The sequence below is a fragment of the Camelus ferus genome, chromosome 23 (genome assembly GCF_009834535.1).
Source record: "Camelus ferus isolate YT-003-E chromosome 23, BCGSAC_Cfer_1.0, whole genome shotgun sequence".
NCBI classification, from domain to species: Eukaryota; Metazoa; Chordata; class Mammalia; order Artiodactyla; family Camelidae; genus Camelus; species Camelus ferus.
Genome location: NC_045718.1, coordinates 17,421,924 through 17,440,288, shown reverse-complemented (window position 1 = coordinate 17,440,288; position 18,365 = coordinate 17,421,924). Strand labels below are relative to the sequence as shown.

Sequence of the window (18,365 nt, the reverse complement as noted above, 5' to 3'; positions counted from 1 at the left end):
AGAGGTATGGCCAACAACCTCACAGATGGTGAGGGGTAGACAGTTAGAACCCAGTTCTTCCCACAACCAGCTCTAAAATGCATTCATAAGTTTACTAGGCATGTGGTCCCTTCTTCCACTGCTAACTATTCAGCACAGAGTAAAAAGTATTGGTGGGCTGCTACCCCACCCACCTATGTGCTGAAGTGGCAATCCAAGTTACAGCTTTATCTTCCCAGTAATAAGAAGGTTGACTGAGCCTAAATCTATTAAAAAGATTTCCCCTTAACTCTTTTCTTGCACTCTCTTCATGATCCAAAGTGCAGTAACAATCTATCGTATCTCTGGCCTTTTGTCCTCCAGCTGCTCTGTCAGTGGTTTTAATAGGCTGATGCGGATGGGTGGAAAGGTTGTAAGCTCTATTCCCTGTTCCCTAGGTATCAGCCGCATTTACCCATCCACACCCATAAGCCAGCTATTGTGGCATGAGAGACAGGACTTAGTCATCAAGAACAAATTCCACTACACAAGCCTGTCCTGTGTAAGGAGAGGGCACATTTATTAGAGAGTGTGTGACTCAAGGAGTCGCTGCCTCCACTCATAGTCCTTTGGGTGTGTGCTCAGGCATCATCAGAACTCATCTGAACTTCAACCTAATCTATATCTAATTCTGAATGAAAAATCGATTGGACTTTGAACAAGTTACTTTCACTTTCATTTTCAGATTTCTAATGACAAATGTAGGAGGTGGACCCAGAACAAAATTTACCATCTCTGTCCCTATTCCTAGCCTAGGATATTTTTCTTTATGAGTCGGTTACTTTCTGTGATAAATGCTGATAAAAGTGTGGCAAGAAGCTCAGCATCCTGCCTCTGGGCCGACACACTGCAGCCTGCTCCTGGGTAAGCCACTTAGTAGCACATAATTTAGATAATTTATTAAACCTCTGAAAAGCCAAGCTAACTTCATTGTCATATGGATATAAGACTAGCACAAGTTAAAGGTGAGTTGTAAAGAGTCACTGAGATTATCATAGGCCTGACCAGAAAGTCCTCATCATTCTTCAATATAACTGAGAGATATTGGAGCTGGTCTTGTGTCTAGAGAATTGGTCAGTAGGAGAGGCCCTAATGTCCCCTTCCTTGATGAATTAAATCTTGTTTCTCAAATGAAGGCACATACACACGAGTGCACACGTCCGTACACGCACACACGTCCCCTTAATTTCATGCTGCCTCTCCCCAAATGTACTCACACCACTCACCACACATCCTTCCCCCAGAACAAGCACTAATCTCCTCATCCTCCTACAACTCCTGTCATCTGGGGGCCCCTTCAAAGCCTCAGTCAGACTCACCCCTGGAGCATCTGGGCAGCCCCGGCACCCACTGGTCTTGGCCTTGGCAATGAACAGTGGAGGGTCCTTTCATGGTAAAGCCAGGCTGACACGTAAACCTCACCATTTCATGTAAGGAGAATAAGCTTCTGTTCTCAGACATCATGATGCCGTTTTCAACTTCTGGACGCGTGCACTTGTTAGGCATAATGCAGCGAGGGGGAGGGCCGCTCCAGATGCCAACTTGATTGTCCTCGCTGCTGCAGTATATGGACGGCTCACCCATGAGGTCAAACAGCTTCCTCTTTCTCTCTCCAAGGTTGCAACGGTAGGTCACCACCGTTCCATATGGAAAATATTCTCTGTTGGTGCTGACAAAGTCTCCGTTGGCGATGGCTGGGGGTGGCCCACAAAGAATACCTGGGAAAAGGGACAGCAAGTTAAAACCCCAATTCCTTAAACTTGTATTCAATCATGACTTTTGCTAACCACTTAGAAAAATGACCCAAATGACAATGTTCAGAACACTTCTGCTCTTCTCTTCTCTTGGCTAATATACAGACATCTGTTCACACAACTGCAGACTAGCTAACCACAATATCATGACTCCTGCTCTTCTGAATATTATTTCAGTAAATGTACTCACATATTATTACCGTCCATATACTTTTCATTGTAAGTGAGAACTTTTACATATCACTGAATTCCTTTTTAAATTTAATTCTCTCTCTGTTGAAGGCATTGGTATTTATTCAGTTCGTTATTACTGAGGTACAGCATGGAATATGGATTATCAAATACATAAAATCCAAAGCTCAAGCACAACTAACACAAAATAAATAGAGCACAAGCATACAAAATACACATGGCCGACCAGTCACAGATTCAGAAGGAATAAAAATAACTGAACATCTGTTTTATTCTATGCTAATGAATCTGAAAATGAGAATACTAGAAGTAAAGATATATTTTGCTAATATTGACTCAAGAAGAGGCAGCATTTTGAAGAATCAGGAAAAATACATCAAAAACGCTGCTCCTAAAAACATATGAAGCACAGGTCATTTTACAGACAAATTTAATCTAACATGCAAGTAACAGATAACTCCTAGACATTTAAAATCATTTCCAAGCATTTAAAATATTTCAATCTTTTTTTAAACATTTTTTATTGAGTTATAGTCATTTTACAATGTTGTGTCAAATTCCAGTGTAGAGCACGATTTTTCAGTTACACATGAACATATATATATTCATTGTCACATTTTCTTTTTGCTGTGAGCTACCACAAGATCTTGTATATATTTCCCTGTGCTGTACAGTATAATCTTGTTTATATACTCTGCATTTCAATCTTTTTTGACAAGTACCTTAAGTAGATGCTCATTGACTTATTTATTTTAACTTTTAAAAGTAAATTTCAGAAGATGCATATTTCTTATAGAAAATTTGTAAAATGCAAATATAAATTACCTTCTAGCCCATTGCTAGAAAGAACCACTGTTGACTACTTAATGTGTAATCTTTAATACACACACCTGCACTTAGCTATTTCTACAACATCTCGGTTGGCTGAGTAATATTTCAGAGTAAGAATGTACTTTCTGATTCCATTTGGAAGATTTCTCTCTCTTGTCTATGCATTCGGGCATATTTTAATCTTTTTTCTTAACAGATCACATGCCTTGTTCCTTTTAGCAGATTATTTCCAGAACATTGTTTGGAACATATTCCACATTTAGATTCTTTTGACTTTTCCACTTTCATAAATAATAACATAGGTAACACCTGTACATCAATCCCCGCAAAAACCCGTGGTGACTACTTTTTTTAAAGAGTAAATCAATCTGTAGAATTTTGGGATTAAAGGCATGTTATTCCTTAAGGTTTTTGATACATGTTGAGTACTGGACTGTGAGAAAGTTTCTTACCACTAATCCTACTACCAGTTGGGTTGGAGAATGTTGAATTCTTCAGATTAGCACCAAACCCAGCGTTACAGCCTCTTTATGTTCTTTGTGAATTTGCAGCTGCTCCCTCCTCTAAGTGCCTCACAGTGTAGGAATCTCATAGCCCAAAAAGCTTGTAGGAAATATGGCCTGTCACTGTTCAGACAGAGAAGAAAGCAGGGAGGGCCCAGGACTTGAACACATGACCTGGGAGTAAGAGTTGACAGAGAAGACGCAGGGCACCTTCACCAATGTTGTGCTCCTTTACTTCAGTAAAGAGAGTCACCTTCAACTGGAAGGTGTTCAACCAACAAAGGGACACTTGGGGCTGTTCGAATTGAGTTCAACACGACTGTTTAAACTAAATAAAATAAATGATTCCCCAGGATAAGGAAAAACCAGGAGGAACTAGAAGCTTGAAACATCGTGAACACTTTGAAGGATATGAGTGTTTTCTTCAAATACCATCAGGAGGATCCCGTTGCCAAGAGGGATGAATTATGTTCCTTTTAATTCTAGGGGGCAGCTCTAGGATTGACCACGGAATAAACGGGGAAAGAGATTTCAACTCACGTTCACAAACTGGTGGCTCCGTCTCCCAAATGACAGAATCGCCTGAGATGATACATTCAGCAGATGAGTAACCAACAAGTCGATACCTAAAAGCAAAAAGGGGAACGATCACTGTGCTCTACACATCCCATCAACTTGCTCAGCTCGCCTGCATGGCACAGCCGAAAGGCTCCAATCTGAGAGAAGTCCAGGGACCCGCCTAAACTCCATCCATTTTATCTGGCTTTCCTACATTTGTTTTTCTATCCTCTCACTACTGAAAGGAATATTGCCTTTCTAATTGCTCATGGCTCCCACTGCTTCTTAATTTCTTGGTTTCATTTTGGATTGAACCAAGTACCAAAATAAAATAATCCTTTCATAGACCTGTCTGGTAATTTTGTTCTTAACATCTGTTTTTTTCTCTCATTTAATTATTGCCACTTAAATTTATTTTGCATTTTCTTGATGTGTGTGTATATATATATTGTATATTAGCACTGTTATGTCATTTTAATTTAAGCATATTTCTTTTGAATATGTCAAGATTGTGATGCTTCTGATCCTATTTGGAAGCTTTTGTTTTTTGACAGGGAGATTAAACTATCCACCTTTACTGACCTAAATCATGTATTTGATCTTGCTTTTGTCATCACTGCCTCCAATGGTAAGGATGTAGCAATGAATAAAACAGATCTGCCCTGAACATATTAGGGCTTATTTCTGGCAGAAGAGACAGATATATTTCCCTGTTTTTTTTTTTTTTCTTCCTTATCATTTGTTACAGGAACCAGACAGGTGCATGTACCGCTTCTAGTTTTTCTATTAACTTGGAAGCTAAATATCCAAATTTTGTTCCATTAGAAATTTCATTTTATGTATGTGTTCTATATATATGTATCATGTATATATATACATAATATATATACACACATACACAGGTTTAAAGTGTATTTTCTCAATTTTGTTGTCAAAATATGTATAGTCTACCCATCTCCTATGTAATAGAATTTTAGCATGTGTTTTTTGCTATCTCCCATTCTCTAGTTTTATGGATATATTTTTTGACTTTAAAAATGGTTATTAAAGTATGATTACTTTACAAAGTTTTTCTTTTTAATAATTAGTTCTGTCATTATATTCATATTCACCAAGGCTGAACCAAGAAGAAACTGACCACTTGAACAAACCGATCACTAGAAATGAAATTGAATTAGCAATAAAAAAAACCTGCCTACAAATAAAAGTCCAGGACCGGGCAGCTTCACCAGGGAATTCTACCAAACATACAAAGAAGAACTCATACCAGTCCTTCTCAGACTCTTCCAGAAGATTGAAAAGGAGGGAATACTCCCAAACTCATTCTATGAAGCCACCATCACCCTGATACCAAAACCAGGTAAAGACACTACCAAGAAAGAGAATTATAGGCCAATATCACTAATGAACATAGATGCAAAAATCCTCACCAAAATATTAGCAAATAGAATCCAACAACACAACTTGTTAAAAATATTTGATCTTGTCTTTTAAAATTTGGTTTTGTTTTTCGGGTTTTTTTGGCCAATTCTCTATCTCAGTGAGTTTTACCATTCTTCTTTGAAAAAGAAAAAATATGTGTTCATTGCCTGGGTTTATCTTTTTCTATTTCTGCACAAGTATGCTTCCTGGAAAGTATGCAGGTGTGGTCCCGGGGTCCTTGCTTATCCTTGAACGTTTATCTGGAGCCCCTTGCTGGGACTGCTAGCTTCACTCATTGGAAAATCTGTCTTCTGCAGTTTAGCCATGGAAAGGACCAATGTGATGTCAGTATAAATCAGCTTCTCTTGTAGGAATTATAGATTATTAATTTCCTTTCTGCATTCTTTCATTTTGTTGTTGTTGTTGTTGTTGTTCTTATCTCTGAAATACAGAAGGACATTCCCTAGTGATGGGAATATTAGGGGCTTATTGTTTCCCCTTCTGCAATTTTTGTTACATGAATTTTTAATCCTGGTATTCTTTTTCACATGTCGTCTATTTTCTCCTTTTCTTTATTCCTTTCCCCTGAAATCTGGGACAATTCAATTTTCTTCTTACTTTCTCCTTAATTTTCTACAATACTCAGTGTGTTTATCACAGATTTTTTTTTAGTTTGGTAATTGTCCTTTTAGTTCATATGCAAATATTCTTGATTTCCTAACTAGCTTCACAGAAGCAGTGTACAACTGAATCTTGTTAAAAGTAGTGAACAGGAGATTTCTAAGAGTTCCTCCTATTTTTTGAAAGTAACTCTATTTTGTAAGCAGAAATTCCTTTTGATTTTTCCGATTGGCCTTTTTAATATTAATTTCCTATAATATATTATAAATTAAACTGTTTTCTGTTCTATACCATTGAGATATTAGTTCTTATTCAGTATTATATGACAAAGAAGGTATAGTCAGGGGAATTATAGACTGCACTTAAAAATGCTCAGAGAAAGAAACAAGACTGTAGATTTCTCTACTTTTACTTTGTCACATTATGCATTGTATAATCTGTAAGTCCTTGGTTAGCATATATGCTGAAGGCACAAGTTTCTTTTCTGTGTTTATCATGGCAATATATATTTGTCCTATATTTTTTTAACTGATTCAGCTGGTCACATTGGAAGAGAGGCTGATACTCCACTGGTGCTAAGCAAGGCTAAGCATGAAAGGTAGGACTGCTGCCCAGGGCACACTTTACATGTGACATTTTCACAAGGGGCTCTTTGCGAATTGAATAGTGTTTCCCCAAAAAGGTGTTTTGAAGCCCAACCCCAAACCGCATGAATATAATCTTATTTGAAAATAAGATCTTTGCAAATAAAATCACATTAAGATAAGGTCATTAGGGTGGGCTCACATCCAATACGATTGGCATCTTTATTGAAAAAAAGAACTTTGGACATTGACTAAACAGACAGCACAATGCCATGTGAAGACACAGATACAAAGTGAAGATGGGAAGATGGAGGCAAAAATTGGAAAGGCACTGCCACATGCCAAGGAAGGTCTGAGACTCCCATGAGCTGCAGGAGGCAAGGAGGGAACCTGACTCAGGGCTTTGGTGGGAGCATGTCCTGCCGACACCTTGATTTCGGACTTCCAGCCTCCATAACTGTGAGAGAATACATTTTTGAGGTTGCCCTAAGCCACCCAGTTTGTCATACTTTGTTACGGCAGCCCTCACAGACCAATAGTGAATCTACCTTTAAGATTTTCTTTCTCACCTGGTTGCTCCATGGTCTTCCCTTCCTTCAGTATCTGCTCTGGATCAGGGATTTCGTATGCTTTGACTATGCCCTCCGTCCACCCTCCTCCTTTGTACCTGGTGAATACCTCGCTCTTCTTCTATGGACTGCCCTGGTTTCAAGCAAGGATACAGATTATCCCCCGAATCCTCCTGTACCGTTTTTCATTTCAATAAGGAGTTAAACACCTGTATTCCAGCTTTTTAAGAACAGATGGTAACAGCCTCATTTTCCTTTCTGAGATGTGGCCAGATGGTAGTATTGCTGTTCTGCAACTCTTGACCCAAGAGGTGTTGCTGCCAACTCACCCTCTATTACAAGAATATGTAATTCTGGATCCAAACTGGGTGTTTGTGTCTATGTGCACCACGCCATTCAGAGGATCTGCAGGAGTTTTGCATGATCTTCCTTGAAAAAGAAACAGAATTTTGAAGCCAGAAAGAGTCATCTGAACTTTTGTTAGTCCATAACATGTTAGTCCCCACCTGACTGCAGCTTCCCGAAGAGCGTATGCAATTCTGGGAGCCACAGATTTTGCCACCTTGAGGAACTTCACCAGATTCCTCAGGATCAGCCACCTCCTAAGCACTGCTTTCGTTTTTTTAATTTTATTTATTTATTTTTATTCTTTGTTTTTTTAGGTGTACTTGATTTAAAATGTTAGTTTCAGGTATATAACAAAGTGATTAATTTATACATACACATACATACGTTTATTACAATACATATATATTCTTTCCCATTATGACTAAGCACCACTTTCAAAAAGACCTCCCCTACCGATCTTTCTCATTCCTATATTGCGCCTCTCTGAAAAATGTAAAACTTCACTTATTAACAAGTGTTTATGCTGTCATTCAACCAGTACAAGTTAAAAATCTTAAAGTCTGGGATTATCTCCCCGCCTACACTTTCCTTTCCTGACACATTTGTGAAAATAGGACGTCTCTAGTGAATAGAGATGTTCCTTCAGTCCTGCCTTGTGGTGGTCATTTCTCGTGAAATGAACTTGTAATGAACATGCCAGGAACTCAAGGCAGTAGGAAGAAATGACCGACAAGAACTTCCACATCTATTATAGACTAGGTGAACTTATCAAGACATGTCTCTGTTCCAAAATTTGAACATTGATCAGATTTATGGATTTTTGACTGACACAGATGAGTCCTCAATCTAGAGTTACTTATGATTACAGCTGTATTTAGGTCTTGACCAGATGGAGTTTCCTTGGCAAATGATAGAGAACACTCTCTTGAAGTAGCTATGGTAACCAGGGAGGCATTTAAAATTCACAGATGTCCTGATGGGAAACTCATCCTTGTCAATCAGTTCTGTAGGTATGGCAAATGGAGGATGCACCGGGGCTTTGCATCGACCTGGAGAGCAAGACCACAGTGACATTAAAGTTAGTGGAGAAACCTCAACTCTACTTTCTCTTTCTCCTCCAATAAGCTTCATAGATATAGCTGTCACCACTGTTGAAAGTCTGTTCCCAAGTCAATTATATTATTCGGCACAAGGAAATTTGAGCACATGCTTTGTAGACAAAGTTCAATAACTAAGACTATACTATATGAAAGGATATTGTTAAGCACATATTTTAAATACTAGCTTCAGCTACTTCCCCTTAAGCCCTCCCAGTTGTTAAGTTAAAGTAATGAAAATGCCATTTAGAGTCAGACAATATGAAATCACAAAGAAATATCTGCTGAAAAAAATATCATTTTATTTTAGTTCTGGAAATCTCTTTATTGTTTTGTTTTGTTTTTTAAATCCCATGTTCCCCCACTGGCACACTCCCTACTAATTAATTCAAATAATGGAGGATATGTTGGTCAATTTTATTAGTCTTCAAAGAACCAACTTTCGGCTTTATTGATTTACTCATTTTTATTTTATCTTTACTGAGATTTTCTTTACTTTATATGCTGTTCTTTTTTAAAAAATAATTTTTTGAGATGATTGCTTAGACCTTTTTTGTTTTTAGATTTTCTAATATCTAAATAAGCATTCAGACTATTATTTTTATTCTAAGTATAGTTATTTAGCTGTATTCCACAAGTTTTCACATGTCATATTTTCATTTTTCTGAGTTCAAAATATTTGATAAATTTTTAAACCAAAGCCATTGTTGTTTCATCATTGACCCATGGTTTATTTAGAAATGCTTTACTTAATTTATAAACATTTGAGGCAGTTAAAAAATTATATATTTATTTTCAAGTTTTGAAATTGACTGAGTTTCTGGCTCAGCATATGACCAACTGAGGTAATTGTATCATATGTGATTGTAAAAACTGTGTTTCTGTGGTAGTGGGTGCAGTGCTCTGGGTATGTTAGTAAGGCCCAACCTGTTATTCATATTTATTTAAATCTTCTAATACTTACTGATTTGTGGGGGTCTTATTCTACCAGATACTAAAGGGGTTGTGTTAAAATTTTCCACCTATTGTACATTTGTCTTATTTCTAACTCCGTCTATTTTTTACTTTGTGCATATACTTTTTTTTAACATTTTAATTTAAGTTCAGTAATGTACCTTTATTTTTTAAATCATATTTTCTGGTAGATAGACTCTTTTATCACTAGAAAATCTCTCTATCTCTAGTCTGTCTTTGCCTCACATTCTGTTTTGCCTGCTTTATTTGTAAGGCATATAAGAAACAAATAATAAGTTTGTCAATTTAATCCTCAATACATCTGTAATTATTATAAATATAAATACACAGTGATAATTTAATGACAGAGATCCTCATAATGCCACATTTGCCAAATCAGCTTTCTTTTGGTTCTGTATAGTATGTTTTTCATCCTTTTATATTCATCCATTCTGTCTCTGAACATGTACGTTGTTTGTTTTGTATAGAATGTTTAGTTTTAATTTTTAATTAATTGTGACAGAGGTTCCAAAACTTAGTTCACAGGGCTCTTATGGTCTCAGTAATTTTTTCATGTCATTCCTAGTCAAAAAAGAAATACTTAGCATTTCTATTTATTAAATAATTAGGCCCAAACAACTTAATAAGTCTTGTGCCCACCATAATTCTTAATATGGAATGTTGAGCACTGCTCAACTTCTCAAAGCTTGGAATCAGATCATAAACCACCACTTAATTTCCTATTCCACATTAATTTTCATTTGGTATTTTCTCTTTATTATGATCATAGCTGAAAACCCAGCTTTGCAAAGATTTGATGTCGACCAAGTGGAACCCTGGGAATCTAATGGAACTGAGCTAATTTGAGCCATTTTCACAATATGTGAGAGAATTCAAGTATTGCTGTGTAACTCACAGGTCCCCTGCGAATTCATAAACACCCCTAGGGCACCTCAGCCCACAGTGCGGGAAATGCAGCAGTATGACAACCTTTGTCTTTAAAGTGGAAATGTCTGTTTATATTTAATATAATTGTTGATGTATTTTGGACTCGATCTACCATCTATTTGTTTTTTTATTTGTCCTGTGTTGTCTATGGTTTTTATTCTCTTCTTTTGCCTTCTTTTTGATTATCAGTTGTGTTTATTATTTTACTTCTGTTTCTTTTATTACATGATTAGTGACACATTCCTTTAAAGAACATCCTTAATTATTAATATGCATCCTTAACACATTAACGTGTAACTAACAATTATAATTTCCCCAACAATTCATGAACTGTAGAAAATGCTAACTCCATTTAGTTCCCTCCTGTCTTTTGTACTATCATTATCATGTATTTAAATTCTACACATATGCTAAACTACCACAAGTCATGGTCAATATACACACTGCAGACTATGTCTTGGACTGTAACCATGTGCTACTAACCTGCACCTAATGTTAATGGGCTCCCTCAACAGACTCAGCTAAGGTTTTGAAAATCTGTGTGGAAATGTGTAGTAGGCTAAATAGTGAGCTCCCAAAAACATCCATGCCCTGATCCCTGGAAAGTGTGAACATTACCCAATGAGACCACAGGGCTTGGCAGATGTAATTAAGTGAAAAATCTTGAGATAGGAAGATAATCCTAGATTATTTGGGTGGGCCCTAAATTCAATCACAAAGGTCCTTATATGAAGGAAACAAAGGATCAAAGGAGGCAGAAGGAGCAAGAGTTTTGAAAATGCTACACTGCTGGCTTTGAAAGTAGAGGAAAGGGGCCATGAGCCAAAGGATGTAGGCAGCCTCTAGAAGATAGAAAGTGCAAAGAAACCTATACTTACTTCCCGGAGCATCCAGAAGGAACATCCAGAAGGAACACAGCCCTAAGGATCCACTTTAGATTTAGATCTCCAGAACCAGAAGAGAATAAATGTCTATTGTTTTAAGTCCTTAAGTTTGTGGTAACTTGTTATAGCAGCAATAAGAAACTAATACAAAAAATAATGGCATATGATGTTAAAAACTTTGGATTCATAGAGACCTGGCCTTGAATCTGATGTCTTCTACTTACTAGCTGTGAGGTCTTAGATGAGCTGCTTAAATTTCTCTGAGCTTCAGTTTCATCTTCAAAAAGCCAATGATAATATTTACCTAGTAAGTTTGTTGGAAGGGTCAAAGATACAAAACACTTTGTAGCATCTTACACATAGATGGCACTTGATTAATTGTAGTTACAGTTATTATCCCCAGAAAAAGGAAAATGCTAACATGTAGATTTGGATATTCTGCAAAAGTAGGCATGCTCACTTTGCTTCCAAGAGTTTATTTTCTACCTAAGTGTAGAGAGCTAGTTTGAAATAAACCTACTTTTCAGGAAAGCCCTGGAAGACCTCAGTGACCAGTGATCTCAGAAGTTCTGAATGAGTGTGTCCCAGATTCAACCTGGGATTTGATCTCTTCAGCCCATGAGCATGGTTCCCACTGGATCACTGACAGATAGGAGAATTCCTGAAGAAAGTGGATCCAGCTAGTCATTTGGCCTGCATAGCTGCTAAGTTGCCTTTTTCCTGTTTATTGGCTTTAATCAGAATCAAGAAATTTAATCTATGTAATTTACATAAGCAAAGGATGGTGATCAAAGAAAGCTCATATTTCTTACTTATTTTTCTCTAATATTAGACAGCCTTACATCTATCGCTACACATTCTCATTATTAAACCAGCAGTTGTTAAGCAAGAGTACCCTTGTCTATGTTTCTTGCCTCATCTTGTACCACTGTGTCCTCTGACTGAGCTGAAATCCTTTTGTCCCCCTTCTTTAGGTTTAAGCTATATGTTCTTTCTTCTGTCTATAATATTCCTTCCATGTGATATACTTTTGTCTTCATTCTAACTTCCACTGTTCTTCCAAATCTCTGCTAAAATGTTGCTTCCTCATTGAAGCCTTCTCTGAGCTTCCCAGGGATTTCAAATCTGAACTACTTCCCTCTACCCCTCCCCATAATAATTTATAGTCAGACCATTTACTTTTCCTTTTAAATCACTTATTACAAGTTGTGCTTATTACATTTATGTGCTTTAAAAGATATATCTATTTCTCTCAATAGATATTAGACATGCATAATAATCTGAGGGCAAGAAACCCAGTGATTTTTGGTCCTTTAAACTAATACCTAGTCCAGGTGCTTAGCACTCGAATGTAAGTACTCAGTGCATATTTGTTGCAATGAATAGATGAAAAATGAATTACCTATAAAACTTAAAAAAAAAATCAAGAGTCAAGGCTATATCCCCAAAAGCTGTTTCAGTGGGTCTGAGTTACAGCCCAGAAAACTGTATTTTGTGATTTTGATAAATAATAGCACTTAGGGAAACACTGCAACAAACAGAAAAAAAAAAAAAAGTTAAAAAACAAACAAAAACAAAAAAACTCCTGTGATGTGATTTCAAATGTTGTGTCTTCATCTTTTCTAGGTGATGTGTGGGATGAATGTAATTTTGATATTTGTCTTATTTAGTGATACTGGACAAGGTAAGAGGTTCCAAGTGGAGCTTCTGTTGCCAAGAGTTTTACCAGGAAAGGCTGAATGTCACAACAAAGTTCACAAGGAGAAGACAGAGATCTAAAACAACAAAGCAAATGGGACTATTCTTGGAATGGCATTCCTTTCCTTTAATTACCTAAAATTCTTTCCTGAGTCCTGGCTATGGTATATGTAATAATAAAAATGCAAATTTGAAAAATAGTCCAAATAAAAAGGAACACATGAGCCTTCACCAGAGAAAGCTTGATCAAGTTTTCTTTTCCTCCTTCAATACAAATCCCTCAAATTATGGCCCATTCCTATGATAAATATATTAATACGAACTCTATAAACTCAAGATCTACCATAGCTTATCAGAAAATCTTTTGGTTTAGCTTTATTAAGATACATTACATACAATAACTGAAAATATTTAAAGTATACAATTTGATGACTTTTGACACATGCACCATGAAACCATCACCACAATCAAGATGACAAACATTTCCATCACACTCCCTACAAGTTTTCTAATGTTTCTTTGTAATCCATCTACCTCTCTACCTCCTTTTCTAGGCAACCTCCAACCTGCTTCCTCTTACACAGATTGATCTGACTTCTGGAATTTCATATAAACTAAATCATTCAGTTTGTACTTGTTATTTTTGTCTAGCTTTTACGCAGCATAATTATTTTGAGAATGATCCAGATCGTTGCATATAAAAATTTGTTTTCTGTATTTTGTTTTTGCTGAGTAACATTCAGTTATAAAAATACATTTTAATTTAGTTTACTCATTCAGTTGTTCAAGGACATTTGAATGGTTTCCAGTTGTTGGCTATTACAAATAAAGCTGCTATAAAAATTCATGTACAAGTCTTTGTATGGACACAAGCTTTCATTTCTCTCGAGTAAATACTTAAGAGTAAAATGCCTAGTCATATGGCACATGTGCATTTAACTTTTTAAGAAATTGCCGAACTGTTTCCAAATTGGTTGTATCATTTTACCAATGAGCAATGTATGATTATTCCAGTTACTTCACCTTATAGCCAATACTTGGCATGGTCAGTTTTTAAAATTTTAGCCATTCTACCGGGCGTGTATTGTCATCTCTGTTATTTTTGTCCTGAATAACACAGTCTATCTTAAAATATTTCTGATTCAAATCTTCCATTCAAGGCAAGAATTGATGTATTCTATGCTATAAGCACAGTCTGCTCATTATTACTTGAATGTCTTCATACATGAGCTATCCACCTGGAGTATGCTCTGCCTTCCATTCTGCTCATTCTGTTCTTTATTGAAGGGTCCTGCAAATGCTTTCCTTAAGTAACTCTATCAGTTAAAGAAAAAAAGAGCATGTACTTTCAACTTTTATGTTTTATATTTAAATATTTAAACATACTTAAATATATATTATATATTATTCTATATATTTGGTGCATTGTATATAATATAATATGTATTATATGCTTTGGTATATAATGTAGCATATTATTTAATACATGTATCATTTATTATAAAGAATATTATATATTACATATGAACTATGTATACAAATTATAATTTACTATTAGATATTGAATTATAGTATATTATATAATTTAATGAAGCTATATAATTATATATTTGTAATATTTCATGTAATTGTATATGCTATATTATATAACAAAAATATCAGTACAACATAATATTATGTATGTCATATAATATAAATGTAGCATAATTTATGTGTATAAAAATTGTTATTATAACAATATAATTTATATGTGCTGTTACAGTATTTAATAATTATATAATATGTATAATATATGTGCTATATATATGCTATATAATGTATATAATGATATGCTAATATATGTAAATAGAAATTTTAAGAAATATGATACAGATAAAAAATGTTTTAAATGCTTTGCTACTCACGGTGACTTAATATGACTTAAGATGTCAGAACTAACATCTAAATGGACAAAATAGAGTCACAATGAGTTTCTCTGTTAATAATAGTGGATATAAAGCTATCTTTCAACTAGTCTTCTTGATGCTTTGTAGATTTTTTGTTTTTTCAGTTCTTGATCAGTTGTGATTAAACTGACCGTGTTTCTCCCTCTTAATGTCTATATGTGTGGAGGGGACTGTCAGCTATGCCATTCAATTCTTTGCTTGAGTTGGCCTTAGAATTATCTTCATTCAGTGTTTACATGAAGGGAAATCTTGAAGTTACTTGTCCAACTGTTGAGGTCATATTTAAAACTAAGTAATACAAACCACAAATCTATTCATCTTGAGCATATGTAAACTAAAGTAGGTCACAAATTACCGAAAACCAACTGAAACACCCCTCTTTTCTACCTTATATCTTTACACACTCAAGTCACAGAGAGATCTGATCCGACCAAATGAGGGCGCCACAGTCTGCCCTATGTTAAAATAAACATGGGTCCTAGTAATGCTTAATCAGTGTGCTGATTTTTATGTAAAATGAATATCACTGTGAATCATCCTGTACAATCTTTTTTGGGGGGCTCACTCCTCAAGTGCTGTTGAAGCCATGCTCCTTCCACTCAGCCTTTTCCTATCATTGGATCTGAGATGTCTCCCTTTTCAGTCACCTTATGGCCTTCAGGGTCCTGTGTGACTTTCTAGTCGTGGTTTTGGAGATCCCCATGGGGATTCTGAGGTTAATGCACACTGTCACAGACATTCCCTCATCTGATTTTCACAATAACCCTCTCAGATAGCAGAATATCAATTATGTTCATTTTATACATGTGGACTCTGGGAATTACGCAGGGATGTTAATTGACTTGCTGGGTACAAGGCTCCCAGCTAGTAGGTAACAGAAAGAAGCTGGAAAACCAGAACCCTGGCCTCCTAATTAAGGAGATTTCATAAAACCCCATCACCGTACTTCTCTACACATATATATTGCAGGCATAGCCCTCTCTTGCATTTCTTTCAAATTCCACAGTGCTGTGCACACTGTCAGCATTCCATCAGCATTTTCTTTACCTAAATTACTTTGGCAAATAAATACCAGACAGTTTAATTTAGGCTGCTTCATATTTTGAAGTTATTGTGATAACCTTAGTAAATATTTTTTTGCAATTAATAGTGTCTGCAATTGTACTCTAACAGTAACTTAATAAACATGGGTAAACTACAACAACATTCCAGTAAGAAGGGGCCGTATACTCACAAAGTCCACAAAAATTCTAAGCACAGATTGCTTAATTTACTTGACAGTCTTCTGAAATTAAAGCTTTAGGTTTTATCCCATCTCTTCACCTGACAGCTTCCTTTATGATGTCTTAGGAGATGAAATATTAACAACAATTTTTGTGGAAACTTGTTTTTCCCTATTCCTTGCTCTCTTAGAAGTGAAGGCCCAATCAAATAGTGAATGCAACACGTCTAGTGACAACAAAGCAAACTTGTCCAGAAGAGATTGGACAAAAATAAATACTGTCACTTCAACTAAGAAATTGACAACAGTCCAAGCAACTAAGAAGACTTCTAAGGGAAGCCAAAAATAGGAAGAGAAGGGGCCTCATTAAAGGTGTTTACCTATTTGGAGTTAACGGTAAGAAAGGGTGAATGCTGCCTCGAAATTTTCATAATATCTGTAAAAGGCTTTGTTTTGTTCTAAACAGTTGACTAAAATATGACAATATGTAAACATCTCTACACTTCCGTTCTACCTGCAACCAGTGACACTGAGGGTTCTAGAGCCTGGCTCGCTCTTCCAACCCCAAGCACCTAGGATCCTCTTAATATAGATGCTTGGTAAGTGCACATTCATGCTAGTGGTGGTGGCTTGGGGTGTGAGTAGGGTGAATATAGCCCGATGCAGGGCAGTTTTCAAGGGATAACTGCACCCCCTGGACTGCGTGTCCAAAAACAATCGTGAACAAAGGGCTGAAGTAATGGTTGGGGGATAGAAATTAAGTTGCAGGCACTGCATTAGACCTTTGACATGCTTTATGCCATTTAGGTTAGCAGCCCCATGGGGCCGAGATCTCAGCATTCCCCTTGTACAGATGAGGAAACAGTGTAGTAACTTTCCACACAATTAATCTATTGCTAGGATTAGAACCCAAGTTGGTCGAATTTCCAACCCGCCTTTCTTTCACTATGATCAGTGCCACACTCTGCCGTGGCCAGAGGCAAGGAATTCCGTGCAGCACCTGTTGAGCGTCCGCACCCTTCTCTGCACTACACACAACAGAAGTCCCCGCAGAGGGGAACTGACCAGCGCCATCAGGGTCTCCGGGCGCAGAGGGGATCCCAAAGCCGACCTGCCTACTCGCACACTCAGCCCCCAAGAGCGACTCTGCGAGGCGCGAGCGCCAGCCGGGCCGTGCCTGCACCGCCCCAGCTGCCCCGCCCGCCCCGGCCGCTGCGCCGGCTCCCGCGCCCGCCAGCATCTCACCCCAGGCCGCCGGTAGCGCGAGCAGCGCCAGGACCGCCAGAAAGGCTCCTCCGGAGCAGGAGACAGAGGGCGCTGGCGGTCGGAGAGGCCCCGGACTCCTCTGGGAAGAAGTTCCCATCCTTCTGAAGCGCCTCTAATAACCTGACGCGATCTCGGAGAAAAGTCCAGATTGGGAGAAAGCAGAGCGGAGATGAGAGAGGTCCAACACTGGCTCTGCGCCCAGGGTGTGGGAAGTGCACCCCGCGTTATAGGAGGGGGAAAAAAAGCCCTTTGACCGCAACTTCCCCTTGGTGGGCGAGACCTTGCTTACTCCCAATTTGCATTATTTCTAACAAGTCTAGCACCTGGAGACCACCTTAGAGGAGAAAAATCTGGCAGTGCTTTTAGTTCCTTGAAGTATTCTGCGAACGAAGATGGGCAGCTCCTGATTCAGAGCTTCACGTCCACACACCCCTGCACATTCCCTCTTCGCAAGAATCCGCGTGGGTAGGGCAGTTAATGAAATTCCTGCTCTCTGTGTTGAAGACACACTTGCAGGCAACATGTACAGGGAATATGAGGAATCAATTTCTTCGTGTTGAATTGAGATATACCATGCCATTAAAAGATTTTTAAAAAGAGAATGGTTTAAGCAGATTTGCATGTTTAAAAAATATAATTCTGTCTATAGGATAGAGACCAGATTGGAATAACGCAATAGTGGCTGGAGAGACAAGCAAAGAAACTCTTGCCAACATGGGGTGAGATTTGTTGGTGACCCTGACTAGGGATAAAGTAGACAATTAAGAAAGATATTGGAAATGCAATGAACAAGTTTTGCTTCAGCATTGTGTTTTGGTTATTTCCTTTCTTAAAGTTAGTGGCCAGAAAAAGAAGGAAATTAGTAATTAGCCCTGGGATTCCAAATGAACGGTAGTGCTAGTTATTGAAATAAGAAACATGGGAGAGGGACAAGTTTGGGGCAGAGGATT

General features: G+C 37.4%; 1 protein-coding gene across 2 annotated transcripts in view; it reads right to left on the bottom strand.

Moving 5' to 3' along the window:
- CR1 (complement C3b/C4b receptor 1 (Knops blood group)) overlaps positions 1–17,724 on the bottom strand; it is a 107,236-nt gene extending 89,512 nt beyond the window's left edge. For both annotated transcript variants that reach the window (XM_032467077.1, XM_032467078.1), the window contains exons 1-4: positions 17,395–17,724; positions 7,382–7,481; positions 3,839–3,924; positions 1,338–1,736 (exon numbers count right to left, since the gene is read on the bottom strand). In XM_032467077.1, coding sequence (XP_032322968.1) covers positions 1,338–1,736; positions 3,839–3,924; positions 7,382–7,481; positions 17,395–17,512 — 703 coding nt within the window. In that variant the 5' untranslated portion in view covers positions 17,513–17,724. The remainder of the gene's footprint in view (positions 1–1,337; positions 1,737–3,838; positions 3,925–7,381; positions 7,482–17,394) is intronic.
- Between the last annotated feature and the right edge of the window lie 641 nt (positions 17,725–18,365).